Source organism: Thermobia domestica, chromosome 9 (genome assembly GCF_964235325.1).
Source record: "Thermobia domestica chromosome 9, izTheDome1.hap1.1, whole genome shotgun sequence".
Lineage (NCBI taxonomy): Eukaryota > Metazoa > Arthropoda > Insecta > Zygentoma > Lepismatidae > Thermobia > Thermobia domestica.
The window spans coordinates 276,132,615-276,156,187 of record NC_137462.1 but is presented as its reverse complement, the minus strand read 5'-3'; the positions used below and the strand labels follow the sequence as shown (position 1 = coordinate 276,156,187).

Below are 23,573 nucleotides of genomic sequence, written 5' to 3'. Positions count from 1 at the left end.
TAATGGTGTTCACTATTCAAGCTTGAGCATTCATTTTTTTCATGATTAGAAGTTCTTGTCAACCAAAATGGAGGGAACACAGCGGAATGTTCACGATGTAGCAGCAAGGCAACAAGTATTACTGCAATTGTCAATTGGCTTCTTATTTCAATCAGAGTATAGTTCAGCTATATACACAAACATAGCTTTACCTTCTCTGCTTTGAATCACAATCGCATTGATGACAATGAAATCAAGAAGTCTCACAATGTGTAGATAAAACATTACTGCTTGTTTATTGAGTGTTGCAAGTTCACAAAATTTGTTACTGTATTATAAATATTACATTGTAGCTAAATGGGTTAAATTACGTAGTTCAGGAACGTGCGTAGAAACAGAGAAATATATTCATAATGTTTTGTTTTCGTACAAAGACGTGCTGGACATTTTTTTTAAAAAAGTCATTATTTTTTCTATTCTAGAATTGCTTATTTTAGGTATTTTCCCCCTCTGTAGTATTTAATGTAAAAGTGTACAGACGCATATGAGCACTTTATGTAATTCAGAATTGCTATTGCCCATTTATAAAAGGATATCTTACTTTAGAATTATGATTAAATTGAGCTTTTGGCATATATAGCAAGGTTAGACTTTTATGTATGAGGGATGACGTCATTTGGTGATCACACTATCCGAGGAAAAGGAAACGGCCTTGGACCTGTATGTTACGTGCCAACCAGGAATGTGCCTGGTGTGAATTAGGAAAACTTCATTCATGATGGCTGGTCTAAAAAAGCTGTTACACTTTTTCGGCTGTGAGTCCCCACCGGGAATCGAACCCGGAAATGCTCGAACCAAAGACGGAAGCGTTAGCGACTGCTCTATGTGGAACCACCATCTTATTTCAAGTAAAATAAATATCAAAGTATTGCTTAAGCTATTTAGTAACACAAAGGAATCAACATTATTTTTAAAAAAAAAATAATGGAAGAAAGGAATCATTCTTAAAATTTCCATGGTTTCCACCTCTCCTTAATCATTCAGGCTTTCGTTTCTCTCTGTGTGGTTGCCTGTTTCCTTCATATAACTCTTCGGAGTTGTCGGTTTCTAGTTTTGCAGAGGCGTTGCTGTTTTATTTCCATCTTTTGTTTAACCCAGATAAGAGAGAGAGAAAGAGAAATTTTCATTTTCAAAGCCTGAAACATTCTCATATCCTTTTTCCTTTCTTTTCTTTTCTCTTCTTTACACATCATTCTTTGCTTGTAGCTTTTAAGAAAATTAAAACATCTTTCCGCCATGCTTCTGTTGCTCACTAGTATAGAACAGAAAGACTTTCTTTTATATACGTTTACACGACTGCCCGTGTTCTGTGTGTGCTGAAATAGTGCTGCAGATTTTTTTAGCCAAAAGTTTAAATCAGGACTACTTCGTACATAAACGATTAGGTATACTATTTCCGCTTTTGATACGAGATATTTGCTTTCAATTCTCGGTGGAGCATATGCGGTTTGGCCACGATTTATATGGCCTTGGTGCTAAAAGAAAGTACAACCAAAAACAAACAAAATTTTACTAACCTTAAACACGAGTTAGCGAAAGTGTGAGACCCAGGTTCGATTCTTGGTGGGAGCTCATGTGTTTAAGCTGTAGGTCGAAGTCTCAGATAGCCTCGCTGCTGAAAGAAACGCTAAACTTAAAATAAGATCAAGTCAAGAGTTAGCGAAAGTGATCGCAATTAACGCTGTTATAATAATTTCGATATTCAATATTTGAACTATTGCTCGGACATTTCACAATCAAAACAGTTATTCGTTAGAGAACCATGCGAATAACTACTACTTGTACCTACATTTATTCCAACGATTATTATTTACAGCAATAGTCATTCCAACAATTAATATTTATAGCAATAGTCATTCTATCAATTATCGAGTTGCTAAATAATTATTTGATCAATTACTCGTTAGTGAAACAGTATTTGAACAATTCGAATATTTTTAGAAAAACTATTTTATATTAATTGCTTTTCGAACAATTACTCTTTAGGTAAACTGTTGATCGAAGTTATTTTTAACACCAGTAGCTATTCGAACAATTATCTGTTGGTCAAATATTGAATCGAACAATTGTTCGATAGCCAAATATTGATTCGAATAATTGTTTGATAGCCAAATATTGATTCCAACAATAGTTCGGTAACAAAATATTGAATCGAACAATTGTTCGATAGCCAAATGTTGATTCCAACAATTGTTCGGTAGCCAAATATTGAATCGAACAATTGTTCGGTAGCCAAATATTGAATCGAACAATTGTTCGGTAGCCAAATATTGAATCGAACAATTGTTCGGTAGCCAAATATTGAATCGAACAATTGTTCGGTAGCCAAATATTGAATCGAACAATTGTTCGATAGCCAAATATTGAATCGAACAATTGTTCGGTAGCAAAATATTGATTCCAACAATTGTTCGGTAGCAAAATATTGAATCGAACAATTGTTCGATAGCCAATTATTGATTCGAATAATTGTTCGATAGCAAAATATTGAATCGAACAAATATTCAATAGTCAAATGATAATTTGATCAATTATTCTTTAGTCAAACATTTAATCGAGTATTTGTTTGAACCTTTTTTATCGTAACTTATTCGAGAAATTATTTTTTTATTCAACTAATTATTCAAAGGAGTATATGTTCGTTGAAACAACATATGAACAATTCAAATGGTAAATAATCTATATATTAAAATGCTAGGTTAATATGGTTGTGGTCAAGAAAAATGTATGTTTGTGGCCAACGATATCTCGGAAACTACAAGCTCTAGAAAGATGCAATTTTCACTGATCGATTACAAATTTTCTGCAGATTGTTAAGTTTTAATTGAATATTTTAGGAATGATCATTATTTGTTTATTACATTTTTAGTGGTACACTAGAGTTATTGAAATTTTAAATGAGTAAAGCATCATATCCTATGAGTTATACATTTCAACATCACACATTTATATACAGGGTTATTATATCTTTCGGCGTTTGTTTCATGGCCAAATGATAATGGAAAATGAAGGAAAACCATTTCTCCAGTCTAAGATGAATCTTGATTGTATGATCAGTGTTTGGAATGTTTTGCCCAGTGAACAACATATATCACAAACATCATAATTAATTATATGTGTATAATGTATTTGCTTATTACATACTGCATATAAGTAAAAAGAAAACACTGATCATACATGAATTAGAAACTCCATCCGGAAGTAGCCTCAAATCTTAAAAACAGTGCGAGATATTGAAAAAAAAATAATCGAAAAATCTCCTCCTTATGATACCCCTTATCGATTTTTATCAAGACATGCTTCACTTGTATCTGTAAAGGGGCATGTATAGATGTTGTTAAGAATAACATAGAGTTTCATGTGTATATGTGAATGATGCGCTGTGCAGAGAGCTCAGGTTCAGCTAGTTGTTGTAATAAAATCTGAATAGTTACTGTAGATTCCTTTGATTTTATATTCCAATTAATTTCTGCATTAAGTGTTTCGTATGCAATATGGAGCAAACACACTAAACACTAATATTAGCTACTTTTGTGTTCTATATCCAATGAAAGAAAAAGAGAGGCTTCTGTAAATTTCCTTGAATTAAAACCCACCATTATATCATGATTTTTTTTAAAAAAATCATTTGATCTTTCAACCTGCGTCAATATTTTGCTTTATGTTACGTTTTCATTTCAGGCTTTAGAACTTTTGAAGAAAGAGAGAAAAAATGTTAGCTTCTCAAGCGCAGTGTTCCGTTTGTAAGGAATATCAACATTAAAAGGTTGGTTTCGGTCAACAAATATCTGCTCATCCTTAAAGAGAGAGAGAGAAAAAAAAAATATATGTACCTTTTGTAAAGCATAAGAGATACAACAAAAGGATCGGGAAAAGCAGGGAAAAAATAATGGTCTAAGGTTGTTATTGGAAGCATTTCCTCTTTCTCGAAATAGCCAGTTACTGAAAAGAACGAAGGATGATAGGCAACTATACAGGCTAGGAGCTTTTTTATTTTATTTTATTTATTTTTTGAAAGAATAATGCTACTTGATACCAACAGAAAAATGAGAAGGATGTAAGTACTAGAACATCTTGAATAGTGTTATCAGGAAAATGGAATAGCTTTCCATATTCATTTTTCGCTATTTTTCTCTTCGATCAATCTTTTCATCTTAAAAATAAGGAAGTATATTAAATATTTTTAATGCAATTTTTATCAATAAAAGTCAGTTATACATATTTTCATCAATCAGTTGTATTTTCCTGAAAATACTTACAAATCATCTCTTAGATTTTTACTCTTTTAATGAAATGGAAACTACTAATTTACTTTGACTTACCCTAGATTTATACCTCATTGTCAATACACACCATTGACATTAAGAGTAAATTTGGAGACCAGAAATCAGCGACGCAATTAGCCTAGTTGTCGCTCGGGGCACGGACTAGTCTGAGCGCTACTCCCTGACCAACCAAACCAAACCGCTACCCAACTACACCTGATATTGGCATCACACAGTAATTCCCCGATTACATTTTTTTCTTCAAGTGGTAAAGCTTGATTTCAAAATTGCAGTACATGACTTAAATTTTATTACAAGATAAAACACCAAATTAATTAACATTTGACTGCCAAATAACATTATTGACATATTCTTCTAGTCCTATCATCATAATAAGTATAAATCACAATATTTTTGGAGTTATATTGGGATGTGCATATGCGTAGAATGAATCAACAGTCTGCTGCTTTAGAATAGAATATTTAATTATGACAAACAGTCAAGCTATTGTCTCGAGTATTATACTCGAATATTTTGCAAATATCTTAAATTGATGTACATTAAATGAAAGCAAAAGCTAGAACTAAAATTTAACTTGGCGGTTTCTTTTGGCTGCATAGGTTTTGGCAGTGTCCTCAAAAGGTATCTTTGAAGCTAACTTATGACCTATGGATATAATCCTAAGGTTGGTGAGTCGTTGTTGTCCTGTTAAGTTTCTGAGGTGTTTTTTTTTTAAATCTTTAGTTTGCTAAAACTCCTTTCCTTACCTTATAGTGAAAATAAATATTTGCCCAGTTTTGCAATATCATTTAACATGAGATACCATTATCACGACTCACTTATCTGCTTTCGATGTCGAGCCATTTTGAAACTCGGAATTTATTTTCGCGTTTCTAAACGGCTGAAAACGGAAAGCCATTAGGTGACTTGTAATAACGGCACCTCACGCAAAATAATATTGTCTAGGGCACTCTTGTTCCACATTTCAATTATCTTCTATCTATTTGAAGATATCACATAATTACTGTAAAATTAGCGGTATTTTAATTTCGCCGGGATGAGGCTTCTTAAGATTGAGATTGTGGAGCCACTATTTGTTGTAATTTGAAATTTGAAAGGAATTGTTTTTTAGAGGCTTGCCTTTTGTGCTGCATTTCTTCTGAAATAATTCAATTTGATTATTTGAAACAGGAACTTGTTTCATTTTCATCCATCCTCCTGCTTAGTGCAGGGGTTAAAGTTGAACGGTAATTTGTTTCTGTGAGATTTGGAGACCTACAAATCATATGATCTCAAGTTGAATAAGGTTTGAAGACACTAGCTGTTAATTCTGCTCTCGGAATATTCGGCTTTCATGACGTATACACATCAGAAAAATAAAATGTTTCCAGTAATGGCGTCTTCCGTCACTTTCACGTGTTGCATAATCGCAGTAGTAGACATTGCGATCGTTATTCCCAATTTAGCATATTTATTTATTTGTTTTCGGTAAATAGAGCAATTTATACGTGGGAATCATACACATAAATTGAATATATGTTCGCAATTCAAATCCAAATCACTGGCTTGGCAACTTTGACAAAACACATTTATGAGGCAGAGAGTGGCTTAAAAAATTGAGTAGCGATTTGGATTAATGGGGTAAATCCATTGGTTTTAGGGTATTTAGAAAAAAAAAGAACAATTGAACTTTGTTGGTGAGGTTATGAAAATTGTTTAAGAGTCTTCGCTACAGCGAAATTAAACTACCGCTAATTTTAGAATTTTTCTGGAATATCTTCAAAACAAATAAAAATATTCGAAAAGCAGAAACGGTAGTGAACTAGACAATACGATTTTGCATGTGATACTGTTATCACAACTCATCTATCTGTTTTCGATTTGCAGCTGTAGATAAATTTAGCACTTTTTGAGGGTTCTATAAATAGCGGTATACCAAAAGCAGGTAGGTGAGTTGTGGTAGAGGTATCACATGCAAAATCGTATTGTCTAGTTCATTACGTTTCTGCTTTTCGAATATTTTTATTTGTTTTGAAGATATTACAGAAAAACTCTAAAATTAGCGGTAGTTTAATTTCGTTCTAGTGAAGACCCTTAAGTACGATTGGATGAGGTTTTTTTTTTTTAAAAAAAAGAATTTATTACTTTCCAGGATTTTTTATTTCTTTTTCATATTATTTCAATGCATAAATGGTGAGCATGAGGTATATAGAATGTAATTGTAGTAGTATGTCATGCAGCTCATGCACTGTAGTTTTCTTTAACATTGGGTCACTTAACATTAAGAATTAGGATGAAGGCCAAATTAGTGTAAAATAGGAACTACGTGAGTCAGATAATATGGGAAATGCATCTGATGTTGTTCGTTAATCATTCATTAAGGAAGTTATATTCCTTCTAGTAATGTAAAATAAAAACACAAAACTATTTTGCAGTAGTTGAATGGGATTATACTGTGATTCGTAATGTAAATGTGTTGACCGCTAGAAAAAAACGGCTCAAAACCTAAATCTGTTGTCTAGTTTGATAAGTAGAAAAAATAAAATGGTTGACCGCAAATTCCACAAGGTGCGTCCGTAATTAAACTCCACGACATTCATACAGAAATTACATCACACTTTCTCTACCGCGTTACAGATATAACTGGGGTAATTACTTCCATTGTACGATCTGCAATATGCCTTACATTTCCCAGTGAGTCGAGGCTCTGCTAACACAGCTCTATACACAAAACCGTGTCCCTTGACATAAAAGAGGAAACACCGCTTTTCTTTTTTTTATAAATTAAAAAAAAGTATATTTCTAATCTTCGTATCCTTGCAGAAAATTTAAATTAAATTCTTTCTTTGTACAACAGTTTGCAGCTTGCTACCGACGTATCTACTTCGGCCTATTTAAATTTTCAGTGACCTATGAAAAAATATTTATAGATTATACTTTAAATATAATGTGTTAAAATTTCTAATAAAAGAGTGACTTTAGTTTTCCTTCGATTAGATGAAAATTTAAAGTTTTGCCACTTAACCTTATAGATTTAAAAATATTACGTAGCGGTTATATTACAAAGTGGAGTGGATTTTAGGATTCCCAATGCTCCGTGCGAGACGTGAAGCGGGCTAACAGTTACAGAGTTCCGAGCAAGCTAAGAAGGCAGATGGAAAGCCTAGAGCTCCAAAGCAAGCTAGAGGAGGGGTTGACCAGTCGAGAGGGATAGCTGTCGTTGAAATTCTCTGTTATATAAGTGCTCCAAGTGAGGCGGTGGCGTGCTGTTCCCTCGTCGTCATGTGACCACTTGTGTCGCTATTATCTGTCGTCTGCAGCCATATTAATCCATAGTAAGACGCACACAGTTGATGTTTGTAAATAGAAGCACATGTTGGGTGTTTGTAAACACAACCATCCAGGATAATACACTGTCTATATATAACAGAAGAAATTCTGATTGAATTAATAACTGACTGACTGATCAACAAATTGACAAATTGCCCAAGCTAGAAGCTAGAAGCTTGAAGTAAGGAATATACATATGGACGATTTGAGACGTAAGGTACACTCATGTCCAAAATGATTGTCGCATATTTATAACTGTCTTCTTGTAAGAATATACCTAGGTAATTTGACAATGATTTTGTAGGGTACTTTTAATACTAATACTATGTGTGTATATCGGGAAATGTATATTTGTGGTAAATTTCATAGGAAAAGAATTATAAATACGAAAATTAGAATGAGTAAAACAAAATGATGCTAAATGGACAAGAAAAGTTTTATTATTATTATTTACTGTTCTTTTGACATGAAATTTGGCACATATATCCCTACATGTCTTTGCCGATTATACACATACTATAAGAAATTATATTCCTACAACAACATAATTTATAGACATGCGACAATAATTTTGGACATGAGTGTACCACCAAGGAAGGATATTTGGAAATTCGATGTAGAAGGGGAATGCCGAGATTGACATTATTATAATGTCCATATTTTGGAATCCCTTAAGGTTTCAGACATAAAATTTGACATTTGATTTTAAAAAATTGGCGGCGTGGTGGCTCAGTAGTAGATTGCTTAGCTCAGCCGCATGGGGTTATTGGTTCCATCCCTGGCCAAGTAAGTTTGTGGTGGAAAACATCGTGGGTTTCTCGGTATACACTCGTTTCCATCCACTTTCTCATTCCACCAATTCTTCCATCATCATTCATTTGTCTTAATCATCGTCTCCCTACTGAAACATTTCATTTCATTTTTTTATTTAAAATAATTAAATCCGTTTCAAATTTTATGTTTGTCCAAGAAAAGAAAAAGGTGTGGAGAAAAATGAGTGAGACTGGCAAATTATTATAAGAACTTATCTATATTTCAAAATCTCTTAAGCAGTGACGGCGCTAGGCTAGTAATGCCAGGCGGGCAAGAGGGGTGGTAAGAAAAATTTTTGGGAGGCGAGGCAACCACACTTGTTTTCCTATTATTATTATTATTATTATTATTTAATTCTGAGCTTCTGCTAATCAAATTTAATTTTGGCTGCATTGTTTCATGCTTGTGGATAGCAAATGAGCATCGACCCGTTTCTGGAAACACTTTAATATCAGCACAACACAAGAACATAAACTTACAACAAATATTGAAAAGAGCATATGATAAAAATACAGTAAAGTAAATTGTAAATGTTAGAAGAACGTATGCCTACAGCCTGCATGCTATGAAAATGCACAGTCATGTCCAAAATGATTTTCGCATGTCTATAAATATGTTTTTAACTACAACATATCCAGGCCTAAATCTAAAAAAAACAACTCTTTAGTCCCAAGACCTGCAGAAAGGCAGGATAATAATAATAATAATAATAATAATAATAATAATAAATATGTAGTTGTAGGAATATAGTTTGACAACGATTTTGCTCGGTATTCCTTATAACGTTAGTATGTGTATAACCGGCAAAGACATGTATGTGATAAATTTCATGTCAAAAGAGCAATAAATAAGAACAGTATGACGAAAGATCCTTTCTTATTCTTTGTTTCACTCATTCTAATTTTCGTATTTATAATTCTTTTCCTACGAAATTTACCACAAATACACATTTCTCGATTATACACATAGTAACAGTATTAAATGTACCCTGCAAAATCATTATCAAATTATATTCGCACAACAAGACAGTTATAAGTATGCGACAATCATTTTGTACATGACTGTACTTGATACAAGAAGTAACATATGGACTTTATAAAGGCATGTAACAGTATTATGGAACCAGTTACATGTAAGGAAACATTAATGTTTATTATTATGAGAGTATTTCAGTTTTTATGTAAGGTTCTGTTCATTGTAATGGCTGTAACTTTTTTTTTTTTTTTTTTAATATAACGAATATTTTCATGCTTCTTTTTTCCTATTCATAAAACCAATTATGAAATTGTTATTTGCAGAGATATAAAGAGTGTTGTGTTTATGTTATTTAACTTTATAACACACATGTGGCTGCAGTTCATCAATAATTATCAATAGGCGGCAGTACAAAGGGATTGTTAAATGTTCAACCTGAAAGATGGAAATACTCAGTGGTTGGCCACACTCAGAAGAGCTTAGTTAATTAAAACCTGTGACAAACATCTTGGCATTTCAGCTAAACGAATAAAATGCAAGCTCTGACGCGATGTTGCCGAGTGTTAAGGGGTGTGGCTATGGCTAAGGAGACGAACTACAGCGCGATCAGGTGGCAGAGGATAGACGTGGATGTGTACAAAATAAAAGTGGCAATACCGCTGGCCTCTCATTTGCTAGCAGCATTTAAAGAGAATTGGGAGCGCCGCCTTCAAATGCCAAGATGTTTGTCACGTCGTTTAGGAATCAGAACAAGTATTAAAGAATACGTTAATGAACAAAAGTAGCTTCTATATCTGTCAACATGTCAATGAACAATAAAGATTTCAATGCCATATATACTTCAGTGCCATATATACTTCTACAGGAGCAGTTCGTGATCATGAGTTCACCGGTTGTACATAAAAAAAATGGGGAGAAGGGAGCGACAAAAAATATTGGGGTGGCGGTTGCCCCTCCTCGCTCTCTGTAGCGCCGCCAGTGCTCTTAAGGACCAAGATATAAAATTTTAATGTTCTGCTCTTTCATTTAAAATAATTAGATATTTGTTTAAGAGGTTTTAGACATTTGATCTAGATTTGGAGGGAAAGCGATTGGGGTGGTTCACAGAGATCCTTACAAGGCATTTTATTTCCATACGAGACTCGGAGTTGAGACGAAGTCTATATAAAGGGTGCAGAAAGAAAAATGAAAAATATTGTAAGGATCCCCGCACCACGACAAAAGCACGTCAACACAACACGTGCTATTGATTGTAAACAGCGTAGCAGAAAAGAAGCCGACTCGAAAGACACAGAGGAACGCCGAAAGAAGACGGACCTCATGAAAGAAACCGAAGATGATAGATAAAAGCTCGACCACCAAGGGACCCAGCATCGCTGATCGTAACCTATCCTAAACCCTGGAGGCTGCTATGAAGCTAAGGGGATCACCATAAATACCATACCTCGTGAGGACTGTTATGAGCGGAGGTTACCTAGAACCAAATCCTTGAAAATCCCGGAGGCTGCTATGAAGCTAAGGGGTCACCCGTACAAAACGCTATAACCTGTATACCTAAGTCATTAAAGAGACACTTTATTGTTAGAACTTTTGTAAACACAGACTTAATTTTATAATAAAATTGGTTAAGGAATAAAAATCTCGGTCCATTATTGACTCTACCAAAGTTATTACAATATTGTTGGAAGTAACACATGAGGGGGGGGGGCATTTGCTAGTTTTTACCTAATTACAAAATGCTGATCGATCATTTGTGCTTTTAGAGATAAATTTGCCGTTCAGTGATTCTCATAAAACTTCTGATACCAACTATCACTCATCTGAGAGAAGGCATCACCTTTCTGAAGGCATCTCAAATTTCTTGGGAATTGGGTGAGAATGAAATCTTTTTAAAATTTGGTTGATTAATTACTATTGTAACTTTACTTTTGGACTTGCCCCGACAGGAATACCCCTATATACCGATTGTATTCATCTGAAGATTCCTCAAAATCTCCTGATTTCTTTCCAAAGCCGGCTACAGAAAAGTGTTAACTTTGCGAAATCAGACTTCTTTGCAATAAAATCCATCTCCAGATCAATGATACTCGACCTTTCCATTCTGTACCTCTTAAAAGAATTGCTTTAATTAATATTTAAATTTACATAATGCTTGTCGTTTGTTCAAGTGCCGTGGTTCGAAACCTCATTTAAACGCTATTTTTAATATACACTATGAACATACTTTAGGAACTCTCTTTGACAGCTTATAAATTATGTCTGAAAAGGTAGTAAAAATTTTGATACTGAGTTGTAGACAGTCAAGAATATTGCTAAACTTGATCCAACCATATGTGGTACCTGGCACACTAAATAGCTGTAAGGTAAAGTATCCTAAAAGTAGCAATATTTGCAATTTTTGACTAAATTTTAAAGCTAGGCATTTAAGATGAAGGATTCTCGATGTATGGAAAAAAATCATCAAGAAGCTAAACCTGGAACACATGTAAGCACAATCTTGAATTAGTGAGCGCGAACCCCATTGACAAGCAAGCCCAAACCTTTAGCGAGCGCTAGCTTAAGGAGTTAAATCGGTACGAGATCGAGCTAGCGCTAGCCTTTTTGAGGATAACAATCCCGAGTTCGAGCAAGTGTAAATATAAGCTAGCATGAGCCTGGCTGAGGTTAGCAAGAACCTCTTTGAAAATAGTGGATCTGACTCTGAGCAAGCGCAAGTGAGTCTTGGTCGTAAAATGCCAATTTCTCAAGTAATAGTTTAGTATGAGCCGTCTCATATAGCCTCGATGCTGAAACGGAACGTTAAACTCTAATTAGTCAATAATTTGTTGAAAATCTAACGCTGTCACCCAGAACGTAGCAACAGTGTGAAACAGACAATTCTCGTTTGCTCAGCAATAGGTCAAGTTAGATCTCTCAAACTCTATGAGGCAGAATAATCAAATTAGATCTCTCGAACTTTAGGGAACAGAATAATCAAATTAGATCTCTCGAACTCTAGGAGGCAGAATAGTCAAATTAGATCTCTCGAACTCTAGGAGGCAGAATAGTCAAATTAGATCTCTCGAACTCTAGGAGGCAGAATAGTCAAATTAGATATCTCGAACTCTAGGAGGCAGAATAGTCAAATTAGATCTCTCGAACTCTAGGAGGCAGAATATTTTCAGGTTTTAAACTTCTGAAAACGGTAGCTCTTCCAGCGTCTTTGAGACATACTTCTACAACTATCAATAAAAACTTTCGAGTGTTACTCAACTGAAACAAGATGAGCTATAATAAATACTTTTCCTTCAATGGAAACACTGTATGACACATAAAGTCATTCATCTCTCTATAAATAGATAATAGAAAGGGAAAATTGATTGCGAAGGCAAAACAGACATTGTTGCAAATGTAAAAACAAAACCTGCATCAGCAATTGAGAGTAATGCTAAATATGGATCACAAAATCATGCAGTGACCAGGACTCCAACTCCTGTTTCCGTGTTAGATTAATTATTACAGATAGGCAGCGAAACCACAGAGGAGCTCACATCACACATGTTGACAAAACTAACAGCGTAATGTTGCTAATTGACATGGCAACTCACTCGCTCAGAATGCAAACGGAAGGCAGGATACAGAAAATAATCACCCCTTCTCTCCTTTCAGTCATTGTATAATATCTAGGTGAAAATACGTAGCTGGTACAAGATGCATTAACTAAGTTTTAACGATCCAATAACCTTCCACGCTCTGCGATAGATTAACATTTTGTCCGGTGATTTGGTTTGTAACGCTTTATTCTCTCGTGATATTCGAGTTCGAAGAGTTTCGTTACTACATTATACTGTATGCAAATTCGTGAGTTAATGAAGGGCAATTGTGAAAGTAGACACACATTAATACTACTGAGACTCGAGTAGACAGGACACTATATGTAAACTTGTTACCAATAAATCAGATTTTTTGGGGTATCTTAGAACTGTTCTTGGGATTCTACAAGTTAAGATTATTTTTCACATTATAGTAAACTAGTTGAAATACCAATTCTTCGCACAGTGGCGGATCCAGGGGGGCGATCGGGGCGATGACCTCCTTCCAGAAGAGAAAACTTTCTTATTTTATATATATAAATAAAACCCATCCCGGAGTTTGGAGCTTTCAAAAGTAGCTCTAAGTAGCAGTATTACAACCCACCGCCCCCCCCCACACAGAAGTCCGTCCTGGATTCGCCCCTGTCTTCGCATGGGTCAGATAAAATATCTATGTAAACAAACTGAACAACAAAAGGAAAAAAAATATCGGTCATTTTCTACTAATTTTACATATCCCGGTAGACGCCCCCAGACACTCCCTGGTTTGAATTTTGAAAAGAATAACACCTCTGGCCCCCATCCGATGGGAACTGTATTTGGAAGTCAATGCCTGTGGGAGTCTCACCATTCATCTCAGCGACCGCGAAAACTACGAATTTGACACTAATATTGGTCATTTTAGATTATTTCCATATGTCTTGGTAACCCCCCCCCGCAAGTAACCCCCGGCTCTCATACAATAGTAGCTGAATTTGAAAGTCATCGCTAATGGAAGTATCACCATTGATCTCAACGACCGTGAAAACTATGGATTTCACACTAATTTCGGTCATTTTGGATTATTTTTCATGTCTTGGTAACTTCCCCCCCTCGCAGGTGACACCTGGCCCGCACACAATGGTAGCTGGTACCCCGTCTTTCTCGTCCACCATGATTTAAGACAAGTGAAAGATTATGGAGTAATTGCTGGAAAATGAGAATGTGAAAGGAAAAGGAATTACATCGAGAAAACCCACGGAAACAATGTTGTTCGTCACGAACTTATTTGATTGGGAATCGAATCAGGGATCCTATGCACAAGAGATAAGATCTCTACAACTAAGCCACCGCACCCCCTAGAAAAGAAAAGAAAGATATTTATGTGATTCACTTAGATACATATCTCTTGGAATTCCTTTGGTTTAGAGAAATGAAACTTGGTATTCACACTTTCTATTTAAACCAGCTGAAGATGCGTTCCAGCGTTTTTTTTTTGTTTTTTTAATTGCGTAGAAGGGAAGATGATGATGTGGGATATTCACCAAGATGCTCATAAGAGATGTTTGAATTTCATGTTGGACTTCTAATTCATAGGAATCCTATCGACGTAAAACATACAGAAGGAGAAACGCAAAATCTTCACCGCAGTAAACCGTGAGGGCGTTTGTTAGTATAGCACAAGATTAAGGAACTTAACACTTTTTTAAAAGTTTCTTGTTCCCGAATAAATGGAATTCGATGATTTAGTTACTAATAGGCCTTCTAATGTCAAGAAAAGGTATAATTACAATGACTAGAAGGTATCCCTAAGATAAGTCCTGGAGTTTTATCTATTTGTCGTTATTTATGAAGACAAAACTCTGAACGCTCTGGACTAAAATTAATACATTCCATTAGTGTTGCTGTTACTATGGGTCACTAATGTCGTATATAACTCATGGTTACAGATCAGCTTTTAGAAAAACTAAATATTTTTTTCATAACACCCTGCCTCGTAAGACTGTATTTTGCTGGATATGTAACTCAAGTGCCTACTACTAAACACAGCTATAAGGATAATCACTATTACTGGACTAATTACTTATAGTTTAAATAAAGTTTTAGACTGATTAATCCATCATCTGAATTATATTTTAAAAAAGTTAAGTTGTTTCAAGAGAGAAGAAAGAAGAAAAGTGATCATTATAGAAAGCTATAAATACCAAGGACGAAGTGAAATTTGATCTCTGTTCGTTGCTCAAGGGAGGTTTTAACAAAGCCAATTAGGAACAGCGTAACAAAGGCCAGTGACGTCTACCTGTCAACAGAAACGCAAGGAGTCAGCCCTTCTGGTTTCAAGGAAAGCAAATCCTTTCCACTCCAGATAGAAATCTACTCTCGTGACTTTTTTTTTTTTTTTTAATTTTTTAAAAATTTATTTTGTGTCTGATAATCTCATCCAATATGTAGTTCATGTTACACGTGTGCTGTGGATATGGGTGTATGCAGTATATATAGCCAACATACTTTATTATAAGCATAAAACACGATCAATTCACTACTGTTTAAAAGTCTTTCTAACTCTTTTCTGCAACCATCCATCTTGGACAATTTTTTCCTACATTACTCCACAGTATTTCTTGAGTTCGTTGAGAAAGGTTTCCAGATGTTATCTTTTCTCTTGATTTCCAATCAAGGGTTGCCTTGTCTGCCAATCATTAATTTATTCCTGCAATATGCCCGGTCCGGTCATACTTCTGGCCTTTCATTTTTACAGTATGTCACTTTCCCGATATACATTATTCTTTTCAAATATTTTCTGGCGATTTCTAACATATAGCTCTTTGTGTACATAGTTGTGTAGCCCGCAGACGATGAATCTGAATTTGTTATTCCGATTCACGTCTCAAAACCTGCATGAAGTATTGTTGATAGCTTACGGAATTTACGCGACCTATGGTAAAGAGTCATACAGTCATTCGATCTAGAACATGTTCGAACGTGTGTTCTATCGGGTTGCAGCTCAAGATCAGTTAACGCAAGCTTGACGTAATAGAGGAAGCAACTTGAGTATTGGAACAGAGATGAATGTTAAAAATTTGGAGCAGCGTTTGCGATATTTGCGATTGCGAGTTCTTGATCCAGAAATCATTTCCAAAATTTAACCAGCTACCTTCAATGGGAGTACTCTCGTATACATTTATTTGTAATCAAATTTTGACACTATCCAACGAATCATGTTTAATCTGAGACTAAGCTTCGATCGTAAGATTTCAGTCGCGAGTTTTGAATTCCGCTCAAGGTTTGAGTGTTACATACCATCCTTTCAGTATTCATAAATAAAATAACATTCAATGTCATTGCCTGCAGTATGTCTTGTCCAGCTACGGAAATCCTGAAGGATATCAGCAAAATTCACGAAATTTAGAGCGCAAAGTAGCCCATTCTCTTTTCTGCTTATTATATCAAGAGAAACAGCACAGGGATGATGTTGGTCAATGAAAACTTGACCCACGACTCACTTGACCCAACACCCACCGTGACCCACTCTGACCCGTGACCCAATAACCCTCACCTACTATGACCCACACTGATCCACACCCACCATCATAAGATACTCAATTTTCCGCAAAAATTCGAACCCTCACTATCCCCTTAGGATATATATTATAATGAAAGTGATATGATAACATCCCAGTTTGGATATAAGCCTATGTACCAAATGTCATTTCATTTGGCCTTGCAATTTGGCCATGATGATCATGCACATATAGTTACATTCATTTTTTTATATAATAATTCATATATTAGAGGTGATGCAAAAATATATTTTTCCAGTATTCACCTCCTCAAAAAACTACACAAGCTCGAAAACCAAGTAATATGAATGATTACTGATATTACAAATGCAAATATCAATATTTAAAATTGCCTGAAGTTCTTTTTTTTTCACTTAGGTATGCTCATCTCAGGTAAGTAAATAGAAACAAATGAAAAACGAAGAAAAATGGAGGCCTTGAAAGTAAACCAGACAAATTCACCAGATGCTGTCTACAATGCACTAAGCAGAGTAGGTCTGTTGTCGGTGGATCAGAGTGGGTCGATGGGTCGCAGAGAGTTACGTCTTGTTGACACGACTCACTGACCTAGTCACAAATCTTGACCCACTTGGCCTACGATCCACTAACTCACTCCATCTCTGAAACAGCGACAACAGCGCCACTATATTTCAATCTTCGAATTTGATTGGCTATTACTTGTTCAGCCACTAGAACACGAATTTGAACTGTCAATATAGCAAGTATACCTGTATATTTTTCAACTTTGTTTCCTAGTGCAAAACAAATAAAGACGGAGGAAACTTTTTGTCCGGTATTCGCTTAGAAAACGTGGAAATCCTTGCTTAAAATCTGTAACAGGTTTTACGAAACATAGTAGTAAAAAAAACTGTTTTATTTACTGAATAGCAAAACCTCATCAGTCTGTTATGAATACTCTGTATAATATTTCGTCTCTTTCTTAAAATGGATTTGTTTCGAGTGAGTATATTAACCACTCAGCTTCCTTATCATAAGAATGTCTCCTAGTATCCTTGGAGAGTGCAGGAATACGTAATATTTAAGTGAGGTAAAGAGAGAAGCTAGCAGTGGGATATTGCTCAGCAGACTGCATTAGTAAGTGCCTCATTTTATCTAGACATATAAACCATTTCCTCGAGGTCATAAGTGGGTTTTAGAGGTACTGTGCACAGTTACAGATCCCCCTCTCCAACATATATATAATATGCTAGTGTGTAAAATATGTGTGAATACGTGAATAGTGGGTAGGACAATTCCATGGTTTTAGGCAACCTATATTTGTAATGAGTTGCTGTAACAAATAAACCGAGTATCCTTTCTGATGCTGATATTCACACATATACATATATACACATTATATAGCGTAGACTTTGACCACGGGAGATCTAACTTTTCCTGTACTCTGTAATGTTTATGGATTCAAATTAGACCACACATCAAGCAATATGCATTATGTATTATCCAGTAAGCCCCAAGTGACACAAACCGCTTAGGCCAATGTAAGATAAATTTGAAATTAAAAAAAAAAATTCTCCTGTCCAAAGAACAGAGGGATACAGACAGAACAGGAGTTGTGTAATACATTCATATTTACCTTCCAAAATGGTTTATTTTAATTTCACTTTTTCGTATGAAACAAAATATGCATATATGGTCACGTTCTGTAATCAACGTTGCTGTTTGCTAATCTTTTGCTATTAGTAGTATTATGTTTGTTTATATTTTCAGATCTTGTTATGTAATGTGCTGTATATTTTCATGTATAATCCCGTAGCAACAATCGTGTATTAACTGAGGTACTAGCAGAATTGGAGTTATAATGTTCATATTTACCTTCCAAAACGATATATATATATATATATATATATATATATATATATATATATATATGTATGTATGTGTGTGTGTGTGTGTGTGTGTGTGTCTAATATGGAATTCTGTAACAGTTATAAGTGTATTTTATATTAAACGTAAATACTGCGTTCATTTTTAAGATATGTATATTTATTTACTCGTACTACGGATCTTATGTCATTGTACGTTTTTAAATTTGTTTTAAAAATTAGTTGATTTTATTTATAGCACAATGTAGCATTGCAGCAGAATATATTATGAAAGTTAATTAAAAATATGTATTTTTATTCATTACCAGCTGAAATGTCCGTCTCTCACACGGGGAGAATAAATTTATGTAAAATATTTCAACCTTTTCATACCTTTGACATACGTACGGGGGATAAATTTGGGACTTGAACGGCATGGGAGTGTCAATATTGTTCTCAACAATTCTGAAAACTATGAATTGGATACTGACATTGATAGTTTTCAATTATTTTTACATATTAACACCGTCTCACTTCCAACCCTCATCCCGCATTTGACATGGGAGACTGAGTTCGATTCCTGGCAGGAGCTCATGTGGTTCGTATCCCAAGTTAAGCTCCAGGACTCGTATAGCTTCGCTGCTGAAACGGACGCTAAACTGAGAGTCAAAATCAGGCCCACCCTCAGTCCCATACCAATATGACCTGAACTTGGATTTCAGCGGCATCAGAAGCGTTATTATTCATCTCGACAACCTCAAAAATTATGCATTGGATCCTAATATAAGTCAATTTTAATCATTCATCTTAAGTTAGGCCATGTGGTTCTCTTATGTACCAACAATAATTAAAATCGATGCTGCGGTCTAACAAAAGTTAGCAGTCAAATATTACTACATTTATTTTTATTTATTTAGATTTTTACGAGTATTGTAGATTATTTTGGGTTAGCATTTTTCTATTTGTTTGTCGCAGATTTGCAACTTCTATTCAAAGTTCCTGTTCAACTGTATTAGAAGCGGCAGTTAATTGAATTACTGTACTTTCTCATCTGAGAAAATGCCTGAGGTAGACGCGTAATTCGCGACCATGTGGAGTCATTGGGTTCAATTTAATTTATTATGAATCCATTTGAATTGGAGTTTGATCTTTGAACAAACCTATGCGACAAAGAGATTATGAAGGAGAGGGACTACTATTAACGTAGGCTCCAAACGACAGCAGGAATCCGGCGCAGTTGGCGGAATCGCAGGCATTTACGTAAGCTCGCCTTAATTGTCAATCTTAACATCCCTGCTGCAACGGACAGAATGCTTCCTAGACCCAATTGCTACGGGCAGGGTCATTCCTAGTCGTCAACCTCAGCGCTGCAACTGGCAGGAGATTTCCTTGTATTTATTCTTACGTTCTGACGCGTGAGTAGTGCCATACTAAAGATTTCGACTAACATATGTTTCCTGCAGTAATCAGGCCTTTAGTGTGACGCTAATCATACGCCGAACGACAGAATTCATTTATTTGTGATCTTTTGTATTATAAACTGTACAAAATACTTTTATAGTTTTCATAATAAAAGATAAGGGATAACAACACCCGTGTACCGCTTGTTCTACCAAATATTACAATATTAATAAACAGTTTTTATTTTCCTGGAAGGAATTATTATTTATTTCTGTACTACATATGTAGCAGAATACACCGTTGACGAGGAGATTTGTTTTACTAACAGTGGTACACACAATATACATATACTATGTACAAAGAAGCATCAATAAAACCTGTAATAATGGAAATAATAATTGTCCTCTTTTTCTGGTGTAGTATGAAATGTACATAAGTGCCTTTGGTGTATGGGGTTCCAAGTTCATTCCCCGTGGGAGAGCATTAAACAGTACAGTAGTTCAAATCCCATGTCAAACTGTAAGTTTTGTTTGATATAGCATCATTGATGATAGTAGTCGTAAATACAAGATAGTCAGTGAAGAAAAGACAACATTGTAAAGTAGAGTCGTAAGAGACTACTTTGTAATTTAGCATCTCTTTACAGCACCGAAATTATACGAAATCTATATCTTATGGTTGCATTCGAACTACTTTAAGCTCTCACTGGGAATCGAATAGGGGTCTATACTCATGTATTAATCTAGTAAATAATGAATATACAAAAGGGTACTAGGAAAGTTTTGCAATACAACGCAACCATTTGTTACAAAAGTCTGCTTCTTGGTGCATGCTGAGACATGTTCATATTTGCAGAGTAACCGCTGCGCCAAATCGATGGGCTGAGTTATTCATTGGCAGTGATAGTCTATAGTGTTTTCTGTGGCATCTTGGTTGCGAAATGAGATAGTCTGACTTAAGAGCAAATAACACTACGTGTGACATGATGCCGGGAGATGCTGTAAATGTTTGATAAGGGACAATCTCGATATACTTGGTTATAGTATTATGATATGCTACCCAAGACTCAGAACAAAGTTTGGGTCTTTGATGGTGAGGGATACACCTGTAGCTGTCAGAAAATCCAGATTAGTAAAGAAGAAAATGATAGCTGTATTTTTCAAATCTAGTGATAGTGTGGAGTGTGTTGTTTCGGACAGACAAAAGACAGTCACAGGTAAGCAGTACACTGAACAGTGCTTGTCTAAAGTAATCGAATCTATAAAGAACCTAGATCAAACCATCATGACAATGCTCCAGCTCACCGCACGAAAGCCTGCACCGAATATTTGACCACTATAGAACCGAAACTTCTTCAGCACAGTCCTTATAGTCCAGATCTGCGACTTTGCACTGTTCCCATATGTGAAAATGAGGCTGAAAGGGATGCGGCTTTCCAGTGATGAGAATCTTCTGAGGACTTGGGACAACGAGTATGCCTTACTTCCTAGTGAAACTTGGCAGACCTGGTTTAACGGTTGGTTTCGGAGGATGGAGAGTTGTATTGAATGTGGTGGAAATTATTTTGAAAAATAAATAAATAAAACTATATTGCAAAACATTCCTAGTATCCTTTTGTAGTTCTTAGTCACGTAATCTATTATAAAAAAAAGAGAACGCACAAATCCTTTGTTCCCTCATCACGCTAATACGGCTGAACCAATTTCTTTTATTTTGGGGGGGTTATTAGGATTTGGACCCTAGATGGTTTTTATCATATCACTTTAATTTTTAATTACCAGTGTCTTGAGATAATTGACCATTCAAGTGTCCATAACGTACAAATCCTTTGTTAGTTCATCATAGGTAAAAATAAACGTATTTATATGCAACCCGCATGACCGTGTCACTCGGCGGGTTAACATAAATGACAGGCGATATAATGTTAACATTTACTGCAATCTACTATGGTTTTTATCATATCACTTGAAAGCGAAAACTTCCGGGATGACCGCAGCGAAGCGGGGCGGGTTAACATAAATGACAGGCGATATAATGTTAAGATTTACTGCAATCTTCTATGGTTTTTATCATATCACTTGAAAGCGAAAAAGTAAAAATTATCTAAGTAACAAAGTTTATTGCGTTCCGGGGTGACCGCAGCGAAGCGGGGTGAACGCTGCTAGTTTAGAATAAAGAGATATTTATTCATGTCTTATTATCCACTCAGTGAAGTTAAGATAAATTATTATAATTCTAGTATGTATTTTGCCAATAGATCATCGAAGTAAAACTTTTTATCATACTTTATATTTCATATTTTATGAAATTTCCCTCAAAGTTTTACTTAAACGATTATGATTAAACCTATGAAATATATACACTTCAAAATATATTGTACAAATGTATGTGAAGGAATTTTATTATTCGTGAAATGTGAGTTATGAAAATGCATTCCATTTTAATATGTTCTTTTCTTTTGTCTTTTTTCTAAAACGCAACGCAGATCCCCCTGAAATTGAGGTGGAAAGAAGTTGGATTCACTCCGGAGAAGGGTTCGAGGCCCAGCTTGTTTGCATTATTCATGGACAGCCTGTACCGGATGTAAGTCAGCCACTCCTTTCTTTCTCTCTCTCTCTCTCTCTCTCTCTCTCTCTCTTTCTCTCTCTCTCTCTCTCTCTCTTTCTTTCTCTGGGCTAAATTTTATCCTAATAAAATGTCATGAACAGTTAGCAATGACAAAAGCTCATATTTTTTCTCTTTGTCTCTGTGGTCTTTTCTCTCATATTTCTACAGTAAGTACGAAACGTTTGCTTAGATTTTCCTTTTTTTAATATCGTTTCCGAGAATAATTACATTGACATTTGTGTAAATTAGGGACGAAATTAAAGAAACCAAATATTTCAAATAGAATAACATTCTACTTAAACATTTCTAATATACTCGCACTGAACCATTCCTATTTTCTTTGTGTGATCTTAAAGCTGATAACGCATTAAAAAGAAATATTTCAAGTGCTTATACACCTGTCGCAAAATGATTTCGAACCTTTTGTGGGTTTAGCTTCGAGTTTGGAAAATCGTAGCGTTTGAGGACTAAAAGAAATAAAGGATGAGGATCCCAGGTATTAAACATTTTTTGAACTTAGTATATTATGAAGCCTGTTCATAGACAAAAAATAACTGCGAGTCTTAATATTTCTTTAAAATTTGTTATTCCAAAAATGTTAACTTTCGTTTTCCAAACTTTAACTCTCAACATTAAAAAAAAAAAAAAAAGTATTTGTAGTGTATTAGGTTTAATGTGCGCTGGGCCAGTGTCGCGAATTTTGGGCGAAAGTCACAAAATCCAGGGCAATCGACTGTCTAGACAGGAGAAAAAAAAATTTCGATTGGCGACATTTGGATGAGTTTCAAATGATTTGGCGACTTTCTAACATATCTATCGACCTTTGTGCCGCGAGCAATTTGTCCTGGTTTCAAACATCTTGACACACGCTTACCGTATTTATTTATTTATTTTTGACCAGCGCAAGCAACTACGAATTGGGAAAGTATACAGGGCAACCACCTCTCAACAATCCCGTTTTGCTGTCAGTTATTCTTGCTCTCTAATAGAGAATAATTTAATTATATATGTTCTCTAGTTTGCAGAGCTTCCGTTGAGAAGCACAAGTACACCCAAAGTCAGCCTTAACCCAAGTGGAGGTATTATTCCCAATTGGGCTACGCGGTAGAGTGTATAGGCTTTTCTATATTTTTGACGCTACAGACCTTGGTGCAACTTGGCTAAAACCCGGAGCCGAACAATTTTATTCCCAATCGAACCATGCACCTC

At 35.2% G+C, this 23,573-nt stretch overlaps 1 protein-coding gene across 3 annotated transcripts in view; it reads left to right on the top strand.

The window, feature by feature from the left end:
- klg (klingon) overlaps positions 1 to 23,573 on the top strand; it is a 1,029,592-nt gene that overhangs the window by 876,657 nt on the left and 129,362 nt on the right. For all 3 annotated transcript variants that reach the window (XM_081726054.1, XM_081726053.1, XM_081726052.1), the window contains one exon: positions 22,243 to 22,340. In XM_081726054.1, the coding sequence (XP_081582180.1) occupies positions 22,243 to 22,340 (98 nt within the window). The remainder of the gene's footprint in view (positions 1 to 22,242; positions 22,341 to 23,573) is intronic.